Source organism: Phocoena phocoena, chromosome 17 (assembly GCF_963924675.1).
Source record: "Phocoena phocoena chromosome 17, mPhoPho1.1, whole genome shotgun sequence".
Lineage (NCBI taxonomy): Eukaryota > Metazoa > Chordata > Mammalia > Artiodactyla > Phocoenidae > Phocoena > Phocoena phocoena.
The window spans coordinates 42827078-42841494 of NC_089235.1; the positions used below are offsets into that span (position 1 = coordinate 42827078).

The following is a 14417-nucleotide window of genomic DNA, read 5'->3' on the forward strand; positions in this document are numbered from 1 at the left end:
CTCCCTCAGGCATAGCCATGTGGATTCCCCTTCCAACGCGTTGAGGGAACGTGTCGAGCCCCCTTTTTCCTTTCCAGGAGAGTTAAATAGTAGCTCTTTGAATTTCTCAGCTTTAAGAGGAGTACTGAGGTCTCTCCTGAGACAGCTGCTTGCTGAGGTCATGGAGGTAGTTCAAGTGAGACCTTCCCTCCCCCAGAGGACTGTCTGGCGCTATACAACTTCCAGATCAGGTGTCTCTTGCAAACTATCATATGTAGAATGGATAAACAACAAGGCCCTACTGTACAGCACAGGGAACTATATTCAATATCCTGTGATGAACCATAATGGAAAAGAATATGAAAAAGAATGTATATATAAGTATCACTGGCTCACTTTGCTGTACAGCAGACATTAACACAACATTGTAAATCAACTCTCCTTCAATAAAATAATCTTTTTTTAAAGTGTCTCTTCCTTCAACCTTCCTAGTCTACGTTCTATTCACCCTTTACAAGGCCCAACCAAAACACTAACTCCCCACAGTTTTAATGTAATCAATCCCTCCGTTTTCCCACTGCATTTTGTTTGTACCTGTAAGGATACTTGGCAAGCTTCTAACATCACAGTGACTTGTGGACTAAGCTAGACAATAGCGCTGGGAGCAGAATGTTCTAACGTTTGTAGCCTTTATGTCTGTATGTCTTACAAACACTCACCACTCAAAGTAACATTGGGTAATTTGGATCTCTAACAGATGGATTGAAATACAATTTGTCCTAGAAAAGAAGAGATTTGAGAAGCCCTCAAGTTAAGATTATTATAGAGTAATTGTCAAAGTTTCATTTCAGATTTGGAGCAAGAGAAAAACTGGTTGGATCTAAATTTCTTAAAGACAGATTATATAGGAAGGAAGAGGAATGTAAGATAAGGCTGTTTAAGTGCAAGAGCGGTTAGCTTTACAAGCCTGTAAAGCTGTCACATTCTTATTGTGTAGCTTAAACATGGATCTCAAGGGACCCCAGGGTCATCCCCAGAGATGTCAGACATGGGCCCTTAATCAGAAATAGTAATGAACACCGAAACTGAGTAGGACCCTGTGAGGCCCTCCCGTGTACAAAAACCCCTCCATGGCCCCTGTTTCTTGTTTGTAGAAAAAGGTTTTAGTCTCCTAGGCCTTCCCTGAGTTCCAAAGAGCAGGCACAGGCACTTACCAATTAGGGAAGTGAGGGAATGCAGAAACAAGGGAAAAGTAGTTCAGCAAGAAAAGTAATAATAGTTCAGTGATAAAGCAGAATCCCAGTTCCCCCTCAAGGGATATCCATAACAATCTGACACAAATCTTTGAGTTGTTATACAGAAACTAAGACACACCTCCCCACCACAGGTGGAGGATAGCGATTAAGTAACCCCAGATGATTAATATTACTGAAACATCACCCTCTTACCTCACTGCCAACCAATCAGAAGAAGGTCATGCTTCCTCCACCCCTCATCCCAAATGTTGCCTTTAAAAACCCTTCCCTGAAAGCCATTGGGGAGTTTGGGACTTTTGAACATGAGCTGCCTATACTCTTTGCTTGGTGCCTCCAATAGATGCTGTACTTTCCTTCACCACCATCCGGCGTCGGTACATTGGCTTTGCTGTGCAGTGGGTAAGCTGACCCAAAATTCAGTCCAGTAACAACATCATTGTGGGAGTTAATCAGAAATACCAAACAAGAAAATCTCAGCGTTTTCTTTGTTTTGTTTTGTTTTCTCACTACAACGTTCTGTTTTCTTTCACATTAGAGATAATTTTCTGTTTGGGATCTTCCATTTAATATTTAATCATGCTCTTAGCCACTTCGAACCAGCTCTAAGACAAGCATTAGTGCTTGAGAAGGAATGGAAATAGAGAATCTGGATGGGGAGTACTACATTCCAAGTTCCAACTCCCAGCAAGTTCCCATAGTTAGCTCCCACTTCGCCTTCCCCACCAGAATTGCAGATTCATTAGGCAAATGACTCATTGATTCAAGGGAATCTTGTATTTCAGAGAGCTTATGGGGGCAGGGGGGGGGGCTTCCCTGGTGGCCCAGTGGTTAAGAATCCGCATGCCAATGCAGGGGACACGGGTTTGAGCCCTGGTCTGGGAAGATCCCACATGCTGTGGAGCAACTAAGCCTGTGTGCTGCAACTACTGAGCCTGTGCTCTAGAGTTCACGAGACACAACTACTGAGCCCACGTGCCACAACTACTGAGCCCATGTGCCACAACTACTGAAGCCCGCGTGCCTAGAGCCCGTGCTCTGCAACAAGAGAAGCCACCGCAATGAGAAGCCCTCACACTGCAACAAAGAGTAGCCCCTGCTTGCCAACCAGAGAAAAGCCCGCACACAGCAACAAAGACCCAAGGCAGCCCAAATAAATAAATAAATAAAATAATAAAATAATTTATTAAAAAAAAATCTTGAGTGTTTAACTGAGATGCTTGGCTTACACAGTGATTACTAGAGGCTAACCTAGGACAAGGGCTCTTCCAGACCAAACACTAAATGGGAGGAAATAACCCCAAAATGGAGTCCTATCTCTCACTATCTCTTAACGCTCTGTGCTGGGTCTTGCAGATGTTACCCAAAAAAACTGGGTTCGCCTCTTGGTGGGTGTGGAGCTGAAAGACACAACAAAAACAAAGATCAGGAAAAGGAAGGATGTGTTACTTGCAGCAAGTAAGGAGAGCACTGGGGAATCTTCCCCAAAGCAGTGTCTTCTCAATAGCAAAATTGGGGAAATTTTAAGCTAAGAGTACATGCATAGTCATGAAGTGGCTTGGCGGCCACAGAGTCCAAGCTTTAGTTGATTGAAGTCCTGAGGGTCAGGAAAGGTCGACATCATCATCCCTTAGAGGGTGGTTGAGTGCTCGAGGGGGTTTTAAATTCTGCGAAACAGCTTAAGAAAGTGCTTCAGGTTAATCTTTACCATTGAAACAGAACTGGGAGTCTTTACAACTGATTTATCTTCTTTTTTTTAGAAATTTATTTTTATTATTTATTTGTTTATTTATTTTTGGCTGTGTTGGGTCTTTGTTGCTGCGTGCAGGCTTTCTCTAGTTGCGGCGAGCGGGGGCTAGTCTTCGTTGCAGCGTGCAGGCTTCTCATTGTGGTGGCTTCTCTTGTGGAGCACGGGCTCTAGGCGCCTGGGCTTCAGTAGTTGTGGCATGTGGGTTCAGTAGTTGTGGCTCACGGCCTGTAGAGTGCAGGCTCAGTAGTTGTGGTACACAGGCTTAGTTGCTCCACGGTGTGTGGGATCTTCCCAAACCCGTGTCCCCTGCATTGGCAGGCAGATTCTTAACCACTGTGCCACCAGGGCAGTCCTACAACTGATTTATCTTTGCTATTGTTACTTCTCTTGCCTGATAACAGTTTGTTCTTGTGTTCCCTTAAGATCATTATTGCTGAGGCCTGTTCAAGAACAAGCACTGTGGTCAGTCTTAGATCACAAAATGTCTTAGGCCAAAAATGGCTTCTTTTATGTCAAGAAAGCCACGCCTCGTTCTCTTTTTCCCGGGACTCCTTACCTTATTCACTTACACAGAGACCGTGTGGCAGTAATTGGCTTGATGATTGTTTAGAGCTGCAGTTATGATTAAAAATGCTACCTGAAGCACAGCAAGGATGTCCTTGACACGCAGCCTATTTTCTGGGAAAAGATTACTACCACAGTAATTGAGCTGAGAAGCGGAGACAAATTGCTCTTGGCAGCTTCAGCAGTGTTTCAAAGCACTGCAGTTGGCTGGAATCACCCCTATCATTTTCCCCCCTCCATCCAGTCTACAAGATAAGTGATGGCACCTACAGATTATCTGCAAGATACAAGTGGAAGGAGAAAACAACCCCACAACCAACTAGACTGTAAAAGAATCTCGAATTCATGACAGAGTTACACAAATGACCAAATGAAAGAGGAACTCCACTGGGGCCGACTACGCGACCGGCCGAGAGTGCAAGATGATTTATCTATTTACAATGGGCCGGCGGCGCCAGCGGCTGGCCGGAGCCCGCGGTGACATCACGGGGCCCGGGCGCCCGTCACGTGGTCCGCGAGCCGCTCCGCCCCCTCCTGCTCCTCCTCCTTCTCCCGCAGCCTTCCGAGCGCTGGGTCCGGCCGAGGCAGCCGCTCCGAGCTATCGGGGGAGGCGCGGAGCAAGGGCCGGCGGGCGGCGAGCGGGACTGGGAGCGCGAGCGGGAGCGGCCGAGGAGCCGGCAGTAGCCGCGCGGCGGACCCGGACCAACGCGGCCGAAGCTCCTGCAAAGTTGGGCGCGCGCTCGCGCCACTGCGCCGGCGGCCCGAGCGATGAAGATGGTGGCCCCCTGGACGCGGTTCTACTCCAACAGCTGCTGCCTGTGCTGCCATGTCCGCACCGGCACCATCCTGCTCGGCGTCTGGTACCTGGTGAGCGCGGCGCGCTTTGGCGAGCCCCGGGGCGCACCTGCCAGGGAGGAGGGCGGGCGCCCCGCACCTCGCAGGGACTCCGGCCCGCGCCCCCGCCTCGCTTTTCACGACCTCTGGTTGGTTCCCGGTGCGGCTTCGGGGTTGGGTGATGCCAGCACTAATCCGCCTAAAGTTATATTATTAGAAACTTAATTCTCCGGGCGAGCGGGTCAGCGATGCCCCGGGCTCAGCCAACCTGTGGCGAGGGGTGCAGTTAGGGCCGGGAGTTCGGGGCGTTTCGGGGGTGCGGGAAGGCAGGGGGCGCCCAGAGCAGAGAGCGCCGGAAAGCTCTCAGCTGGGAGCCGGCTCGGCCGTGGGGAGGTCCGCGGTTTCCGGTGAAAGTGCACTCGGTGGTCAGAGAACTCCGATCCGGTCTGCGGAGCACGTGCTTTCCTTTCCTTTCTTCTTAGCAGCACCCGCTGGGCTTTGTGTTTCGACGGGTCCCGACAAACGTCGAGGCGGTGACCGGCACCTCGTGCTACCCCCAGTTGCGGGCCCGCGTGCCTATTCTCCCAGCCCGCATCTAGCCTCGGGTTTGCTGTCCAGTCTCCTGCGCACCTTCACATCCCGAGCGGAAATGGTTGGAGGCTCTTTACCCACACGTTTGTTGTAAAGCCCTTACTCTAGGAAGGGATTTGCCTGTGATACATTGCGTTTCAATCTGCCCGGGGCAGCCATTTTACACCCACTGGCTTTCCCGCCCCTTTGCAGATGATCCCTGTACCTTCTTAGTCGACACCGGAGGAGGCAAATCTGGTTTGTCTTTAGGTTGGAGCTTTTAAGACCTTATTTGTATGGGGAGCAGTGATTATCAGGGGCAGTGAGGGATTCTTGCCCTGTGCCAGCTCCCGGTTGGTTGTTGGCCCCCCGAAGACTGCACTGAGTCGGATTCCACTGCATTTCGGTTTTGGTCACATCATGATGGAGAGTTAGACCCGAGCCTTTTTGCGGTGAATATCTCTGCATTATGAGGAAACACCTTAAAAGTGGTAGTAAGATGGCATATAGAACTTTTCGGTGGGAATAAATTCTTTTCTTCTTAGGCATCATAGTTTTTTGGTCGGTTCATAATTCAGTTTTTTGATGTATATGGACATGATGTCGAATTGTGAACTCGTTTGTTGTGTCATTTTAAACAGAACACCCCCCCCCCCCCCCGCCCCACATGGTGTTCTCTGTGCTATTTATAGTTTCAAGTTTCCTTTAGTCTGTGCCTATCACAGGCCACACAATAGAAATATTTGGCCTTAAAAGCTTTCAAACAGATCTTTGGTATGTGTGGGTTCTTACTGTGCGGTGTGAATGCAGATAGAACATCTGCGTATTGGCTCAACCCTGATTTTGCTAAAAGCAAAGAAATCTTTACAGAAATTTAAAATTACAGTGGAAGGATAGTGGGTGGCCTCGAAATAGTGCTTTTATTGATGATCAAGACAGATAATTTTATACACATGTCTTGTGTCCTCCTTGAAAATGTTTAAATCTGCAGACTTGCAAGTACATCAGTGAATGTAATTTGTAAAATCTAGGGCACTGCATTAGGCAAGTGGACTGCATGATCTACAGGAAACATAAATCTACTTTGAGCCCTGCTGTTGGCTGTAATCCAACTAACCAGTATTGGTGTGATAAAAGGAGAGCACTCACATACTCTGTCTATGGCTTGAGCATGCTTTTTGGGGGAAAGTAGTTATTGGTATGCACGTTTTAGCATTTGGAAATAATATGGCTTTTTGAAAGATAATTAGAAAGCTTTCCAGCACATGTGAATAAGAATGCCACTTTAGGTAAACCTCATATCTGGGAAACCTGCCGGTCATCTTTATAAGTCTTTTGCATTTCACAAAACAATTTAAACTTTTTTTAAAAAAATAGTGAGTTTCCCTCATACCTTTAAATATAATTTGGTTATCCAAAACATTGATTAACATGACAGTTTTTAAGATGAAGGAGCCAAAGAATAAGGCATCTCTTCCTCCTTACCGTACCCCCTCACCCCACCAGCCATCTGGCTGAGATGGGGTTACTTATCAGAAAGGGGGAGAGTTTTCAGGAAAACAAAAGGGTAGGAATATAGATAGGTATTCAAAAAAGAGTCCACTAGAAAGGATAGGTAAAGTGGATCTTTTTTTACACATCTTCTAATGGTTTCCTACCATGACCATTTACTAAGGTCCTGTGTTCCAGGGACTATACTAGATATCTTTGTTTTCTTTTTTTTTTTTTGGCCGCATCCCACGGCTTGTGGGATCTTAGTTCCCCGGCCAGGGGTCAAACCTGCACCCTCGGCAGTGAAAGCACAGTCCTAACCACTGGACCTCCAGGGAATTCCCTAGATATCTTGACTTGAAAAAAACCAAAACGAACAACGTAAGAACTGTGAGTTGAGTTTATTCAGTGTCTTACTGTGTAAGGTAACCCAGAAGACAGCCTCTCAGCTCGGAGAAACCGTTCTGAAGAGGTAAGGGAGGAGAGGAGCCAGGATATATGAATTCTTTGCTGTGAAAAAACCTGTAGTCGAAATCAAAAGGTGACTATTAATCACAAAGAACAGGCATCTCAAGTTGATGATTTTAGTGCTTTTCTTTGTATGGGAAGATGCAGGAATCTGGGGTCACTGAAATTTTTCCTTAGATACATATCTTCACTATCTCGGGTCATCCAAAGCACAGACTGCTTCCTGTTTGTCTCCATCCTGAATTCCCCTCAGGCCCACAGTCAGCGGGTGACTACAGTGGCTAATGTCTTGATCCTTGGAGAACTAGAATAGTAGGCAACATTTTTCTCTACAATGCTTTTTTTAAAATTTTATTTTTAAAAACTCTTTTAAAATTTTTGCGTGGCGCTGCATGTGGGATCTTGGGTCCCCGACCAGGGATCAAACCCACGCCCCCTGCAGTGGAAGTGCAGACAGAGTCTTAACCCATTGGACTGCCAGGAAGTCCCCTCTCTGCAGTGCTTTGCATAAGCTTAATTTTTATGTCTTGGTGAGGTAGATTTTTTTTATTCCCGTTTCATAGATGAAAACTGAGGCTAAGAGACCTTAGGTGATTTACTTAAGGTTGGCTTGTGGTTTGAGTGATGTTTTTGGTCTGTGCTGTTTCCACAGTTTAACCTTTTAAAAGTTGAGGGTGTGTTTTGTTTTTGCCTTGGAATTATAAAGGTTTCCTTCAGTCCAGTAAAAAAAAAAAAAAAAAAGCATATTGATTTCAGGTATTTGTATTAGAGATCTGTTTGTTTTGCTTTCTTTTAAGTTTTCCTTTTTTAAATTGAGGCATAATTTACATATGGTGAAAATCACAGATATTAGGTGTACAGTTCATTGACATGACCAATGCATGCACCTTTGTAACCCACACCCTTAGAGAACATTTCCAAAACCCCAGAAAGTTCCCTTGTGCCTCTTCCAGTATACCCCTCCACAGACACCCCGACCCCATAGGTGAGTTTTGCCTATTCATATAAATGGAATTATACTGCATGTATACTTTTGTATTGGGTTTCTTTAACTTAGCATAATGTCATAGATTCATTCATGGTTTTGGAGTGTATCAATAGATTGTACCTTTTTTTTTTTTTTTTTTTTTTTTTTTGCGATACGCGGGGCTCTCACTGCTGTGGCCTCTCCCGTTGTGGAGCACAGGCTCCGGACGCGCAGGCTCAGCGGCCATGGCTCACGGGCCCAGCCGCTGCCGCGGCATGTGGGATCTTCCCGGACCGGGGCACGAACCCATGTCCCCTGCATCGGCAGGCTGACTCTCAACCACTGCGCCACCAGGGAAGCCCTAGATTGTACCTTTTTATTGCTGAGTATTGTTGTATGAATATACCACAGTCTGTTTATTCATTTGCCAGATGATGGACATTTGGGTTATTTCCATTTTGGGGCTATTATGGATAAATCTGTTCTGAACATTCTTGCAAAAAAGACTTTGTGGACATTTGTTTTTATTTCTCTTGAATAAATACTTAGCAGTGGAATTCCTGGTCGTTGTGTGGGGTTTTTTTGTTTGTTTGTTTGTTTGTTTTTGCAGTACGCGGGCCTCTTGCTGTTGCGGCCTCTCCCGTTGCAGAGCACAGGTTCCGGACGCGCAGACCCAGCAGCCATGGCTCACGGGCCCAGCCGCTCCGCGGCATGTGGGATCATCCCAGACCGGGGCACGAGCCCGTGTCCCCTGCATTGGCAGGCGGACCCTCAACCACTGCGCCACCAGGGAAGCCCCGTTGTGTGTTTTAACTCTGTAAGAAACTGCCAAGGGGTTTTCCAAGTTGCCATTTTACATGCCAGGCATCAGTGTATGAAGTTCGGTGGGCGTGTAGTGGTAGCTCCTGGTGGCTTTAGTTTGAGTTTCCCTTATGACTAATGAGGTGGAACAGTTTATCTTTGCTTCTTGGCTAATTATATCTCTTCCTTTGTGAAGTGCTATTGATTGCCCATTTTTAAAATTGGGTTTTGTCCTTTTTTTCCCTACTGATTTGTAAGAACTCTCTATATTTTAGATACCAGCCCTTTGTTAAACATATACCTTGTGAATATTTTCTCTCAGTGTGTGGCTTGCCCACTCATTTTCTTAATGGTATATTTTGATGAACTGGAGTTTTAAATTTCAATTAAGTTCAACTTGTCATTGTTTTCTTTTATGGTCAGTACTTTCTGTGTTCTAAGACTCTTTGCCTACCCTGAAGTTGTAAAGATATTCTCTTATATTTTCTTCAGAAGCCCTACGGCTTTAGCTTTTATATTTACATCTGTGGTCTATCTCTAAGTTTTGTGTTAACGATGTGAGGTAGAGGTTTGTGTTTATTTTAAAAGGCAGTTTAATCATTAAACCTAAAAAAAGTTGATTTATCACATAACCTTTAATAGCTACAAATGTTTTTAGAAAGACAAGTAAGGTGCCTATCCATCTTCACAGAGAATGAGGACTGACTTGTCCTGGTTTCCAGAGGGATCGTGATATGAAAGAAATACTTAAAGTAGAATGATTGCTATGCAGGCTTCTGAGGTTTCCTCTCCTTCTTCAACAAAACTTAATATTCTAAGCCTGAATCCATTAACTTTCTCCCCAGATTTGCACATACTCGAGTCTCTCTTGTCGTGGTCCAAACGTGGGTTGGAAAAGAATTTCCAGACACAAGGCAGAATGTAAAGAACATAGAATTTGTTAGAGGGAAGGGTTGCTGCCAGAAGAGCAGGCCGACTTCCTGATAGTCTGGGAGAGTCAAGCCCGAACGTGTGCTGTTGATCAGTTTTTATAGCCAGAAAGCAAAGGAATGGTCCGAGGTGAAAATTTTGTTTCCTGATTGGTCAAGGCACATATACCTTCCTTCTATAGGGTGGGAGTGGGACAGGGCATATACCTTTCCTTATTTGGGACAGGTCCCGTTGCCCACGTGGGTCCTTATTTGAGACTGGTCCCAAGTTGCCCAGGTGGGCTCAGGAATTTCGTAACCATGGCAACGTGGTGAGGGAGATTAAGAGTCCGGTAGTGGGTGTAATGCTGAAACATTTTCAGGCAGGGTCGTCCTTTGTCCTTGGAGCACCATTGTCCTGAGAGCACCACATCTCTTTCACCTTCTATCTACATTTCCCAGTTTAGCTGCCTCTGTTCCCCTTGCCATCTGAATCTCTTCCTTTATTCCGTCTCCATGTCCTATTGATTTTTGCTCAACCTCCTGATTACCTTATTCTGTCCTGTTCTTATTCTTGCTACCGTTTCCCTCGTTTAGGCTCTCATTAGCACTCACTTGGCTATTATAATAGAATCATAACTGGTCTCCCTGCTTCTAGCCTTGCCATCAATAATCCATTTTTTTTTTTTCAGTCCATTACAAATGCAGTTTCCAGAGGCATTTTTCTCAAGCACAAATATGAGCTTGTTATCTTACTTGTAAAAAATGTTGGCTTATATCAGGGAGATGTGTGTATTTCATGACCTGTGTGTTTCAAGTCAACTTAAATTGGCTTACACAATTAACAAGTGCAGTGGTTTCCACCACACCCCTTTCCCCCTTTCTCCCATCCCTTCCCCTTTCAGGTTATCTTCCTTTAGGATACAAATGGCCAGCCAGTACTTAAGCCCTGGGTCCTGAGATTCATTCAGATTTGATAAATGTAAGTTATCTGTCCACCCCTGAGCCACATAGGCCAGGGTTATGTGACTAGAGTTATACCGATGAATTTAGGTCTGGGATATGCTTCCCTTGAACTATTTATTGACTAGGAGAGATGTGAGCCAGAGGTGGGATTAATTTAAAACACCAGCTTTGAGAGTGGAGGGATGAGTCATCAGAGACTGTTACTGGGAGGAGGAGGGAAGAATGTTTGGAGAATAACACAATGAAAAATCCCTGCTATACTCTTTATGCTAAAGCCTGCATTTCTTGTGTTTTGCCATCAGGACCTGAGTTTCTCCCTATACACTCAAGCATACTTTTTGCTTTGTAGTTTCTTTCATCGTTTTATCAGGTAATTTTCTTACTGTGTTTTTAAAAGTGGTCCTGGTAGTTGGAAGAATCTGTCATTGACACCTGGGATAGGTCCCCCTTTGTGCATATCATCCTTTTTATTATAATCCAGGTGTGTTTTTTTTTTTTTTTTTTTTTTTTTTTTTTTTTTTTTTTTTTTTTATGCGTTACGCGGGCCTCTCACTGTTGTGGCCTCTCCCGTTGCGGAGGACAGGCTCCGGACGCGCAGGCTCAGCGGCCATGGCTCACGGGCCCAGCCGCTCCGCGGCACGTGGGATCTTCCCAGACCGGGGCACGAACCCGTGTCCCCTGCATCGGCAGGCGGACTCTCAACCACTGCGCCACCAGGGAAGCCCCCAGGTGTGTTTTAGGAGGTTAGTTATTCAGCAAGTACATACTGAATGCTTCTTTGTGCCAGGCATTATTCATAGGGGAGTTGGCCATATATCAGGTTATAAAGGATGAAAGAGCTCAGGGTAGCTGGTCTCATTGGCTTTATGACCTGGCCTGTCAAATAATCAACTAGTTCACTTTGAAAGTCACAGCTTGCTTGTGTACCCAAGCCTGGTGGGTTCTTTTTGTGTCCTTAGAAGTCCTGGTGCAATAACTGTTAATTTTTGTCTGTATAGTAATACTGGATAGTAAAACCGACATCTTGCATTTGTAGAGTGATTGATAGTTTTCAGTGGACTTCATATTTGTTCTTATTGAGACCTCAAAGCAACCCTGGGGTCAGGCACGATAGGTGGTGATATGCTCCTTTAAGATTAATAGTTTCTTTCCAGCTGTCAGATTCTTGAACTTGGTCTGTAAGTCCAGGGCAAAATAGGGGCTAATTCATAATATTTCTGTAATCCTTACTACCTAATGTTTTCCCTACTATATTAGATTGTAAAAGACTGAAATTATAAGCTAAAGAATATGGATTTTATTCTGTAGGCAGTGGGGAGGCACTGAAGAATTATGAACAGGTGTGATAGGGTGAAAGCAGTTTTTAAGGAAGATTGAAAGGGCAGGCTCTTTCATAGATGGCTGGGAAACCAGGCGGGGTGTGGTACAGCCTTCCAGATAGGAGATGTAGAAATGTCAGTTCTTCCCAGCATAGGTCTCTCATTTGCTAATGATGCAAATAATATGGATGGGAACTTTGATCAGTTAGTCAATGATACCATTGCCATCCAGATTTTCTACGTCTGAATTCAGGAATCGAACAGATTTGGACAGAGAGGGATACTGGATTTTTGAGAGATGTCTAATGAACCCCTTTTAAAAAGTATAGGCCTCCCTACCCCCAAATGTACAGGATCAAGGGAAGTTCTATGAAATATTGTCTGGTGAAGATTTCAGTGGTATTTAATGCCTTTTTAAACTTTTATCTTGTGTTACCAGATGTTCATCCGAACCGTTTACTTTTTTTTTTGGCCATGCCGCGCGGCTTGGGAGATCTTAGTTACTTGACCAGAGATCAAACCCAGGCCGAGGCCTAACCACTGGACTGCCAGGGAATTCCCTCATCAGAACATTTTAAAGACCAAGAAATAAAGATTGCCATCATAGTGTTTATTAACATCAATCTCTCTGGGTCCCACTTTAGATACGTCTAATGAACTAACAAAGCATCAAGTGTTAAAGTGGTTAACATGAGTTTTGCACCGTGATGTGTATATTAACTAAATGTGTGATCTATTTGTTTTGTCAACTTATGTTGAATCTTTGTCATGAAGGAAGAGGACTCATTTTTCCCTTCCCACTGCACCCCCGTTGTGGCAGATATACTGTTGTTCATAAAGGGATGCTAGTGGAAATAATGGGTGAGCCCTAATAACTCACTGCTTTCTCCACTTCCTCCCGGCTCCCTTGGCTCTTTTAATAGAGCTTTCTGGAGCCTTGATGAGAGTTCTTAAACAGCTGTAAACTGTTTTTTTACCTGAAGCAAAATAAAAATTAAGCAAAGATCACACTTCTTCATTTGGTCCTAACAAACTCCCCCCGCCACGGCCCCCCACCATAAGGGATTTGAACCTGTGCCCCCTGCAGTGGAAGTGCAGAGTCCTAACCTTTGGACCACTAGGGAATTCCCAGTTTAACAAACGTTTAAAGGTTTAGAGTTGCCTCTTTGAGGCTGCAGCTTCCAAGGGAAAATTATTTCTCAGGGACATATGTAGGGGCCAAAAATTGCTTGAGGAAATATAGTTTCAAATTATTATTAAAAATAAGCTTGAGTGTTTTTATTAACCTTTGAGCTGCTAAAATTACATAGCTAGTTGGTTCCATGGTGAGGGATGGTGAAGCAATAACGCTTGGTACAGGTAGGTGCTGACATCTTTGTTGACTAACAGTAGAGGGCTTGGGGCTGCCGAAGTGGAGGTGTTATTGGTTGGAAGAAAAGAATCACTTAGGGGGTTACCTGGGTAAGGCCAGATGGGATGGATCAGAGTTTGGCCTTTCCTCAACCTTGCTGGACCAGAGGTTGGATCTTGTCAATGCCCTAAAGTTGAATGGCTGATTCACACTGACTAAACTTAACAGTAGACACATAAAACCAGAATGGCAATTTATTAATATTCGATGGGGAAATGTAATCCTCATGGAAATGAATACTCCTATCCTGAGGCCTATGTATTCTTTTCCTGTAGAGGACACTAAATTGTGATTGTCAGTGATTTGAGTACTTAATAGCTTTTCTTAAAGACAGCCTGGTGAGGCCAGCTTCAGAAAAGAGATAGCATTCAGTACTAAAAGGAGCAAGTCTCCAGGCCGCGACAGTGTGTCTTCTTCCAGCTGTGCTGCAAGAGGGGTTTGCTTCTTTGATAGTACTTTTTGTTGTCTGAATTTTGATCTAGCCATAAGTGTCCCCCTTCCCCCCCTCCTTTTTTTTTTTTTTTTTTTTTTTGCGGTACGTGGACCTCTCACTGTTGTGGCCTCTCCCGTTGTGGAGCACAGGCTCTGGATGTGCAGGCTCAGCGGCCGTGGCTCACGGGTCCAGCCACTCCGCGGCATGTGGGATCTTCCCGGACTGGGCCACGGATCTTCCCGGACTGGGGCACAAACCCGTGTCCCCTGCATCAGCAGGCGGTCTCTCAACCACTGCGCCACCAGGGAAGCCCCCCCCTTCCCCCCCTTTTAAGGTGGCATTGGATTCTCTGATAATCTGGTCTTTTCTCTTTTGTGTTAATATTTAACCTCTGTATTTGCTATGGTATAGATAAAGTGTTGTGAACAGAGGTGCAAAAATGCAGTTTCCTTCTCGCTTGTGTTAACATTTAGGGAGGATTGGCAAGCTTTGTTCCGTGAGGCCATCCAGAGACGACCCAGGGTGGTGGGGCAGTTGTGCCATCCTAAATGTGCTGACTCCTCTGGATGTAGGGGGCTGCTTCCGTTATCCTTGTCTGCGTGGTTGGAGACATCTCATCAGCACCATGTTTGTGTCCTGGCCTGCTAGAAAGAAGAACAGTCACCTGGAGGACAAGCAGCTTCATTTTTTTTAAGGATGTGAA

The 14417-nt window shown here is 45.2% G+C and overlaps 1 protein-coding gene across 1 annotated transcript in view; it reads left to right on the top strand.

Annotated features, from left to right (window-relative positions):
- The first annotated feature begins 4137 nt into the window (after positions 1–4137).
- LAPTM4B (lysosomal protein transmembrane 4 beta) overlaps positions 4138–14417 on the top strand; it is a 67623-nt gene continuing 57343 nt past the window's right edge. The window contains exon 1 of the mRNA XM_065895409.1: positions 4138–4413. Within this exon, the coding sequence (XP_065751481.1) occupies positions 4315–4413 (99 nt within the window). The 5' untranslated portion in view covers positions 4138–4314. The remainder of the gene's footprint in view (positions 4414–14417) is intronic.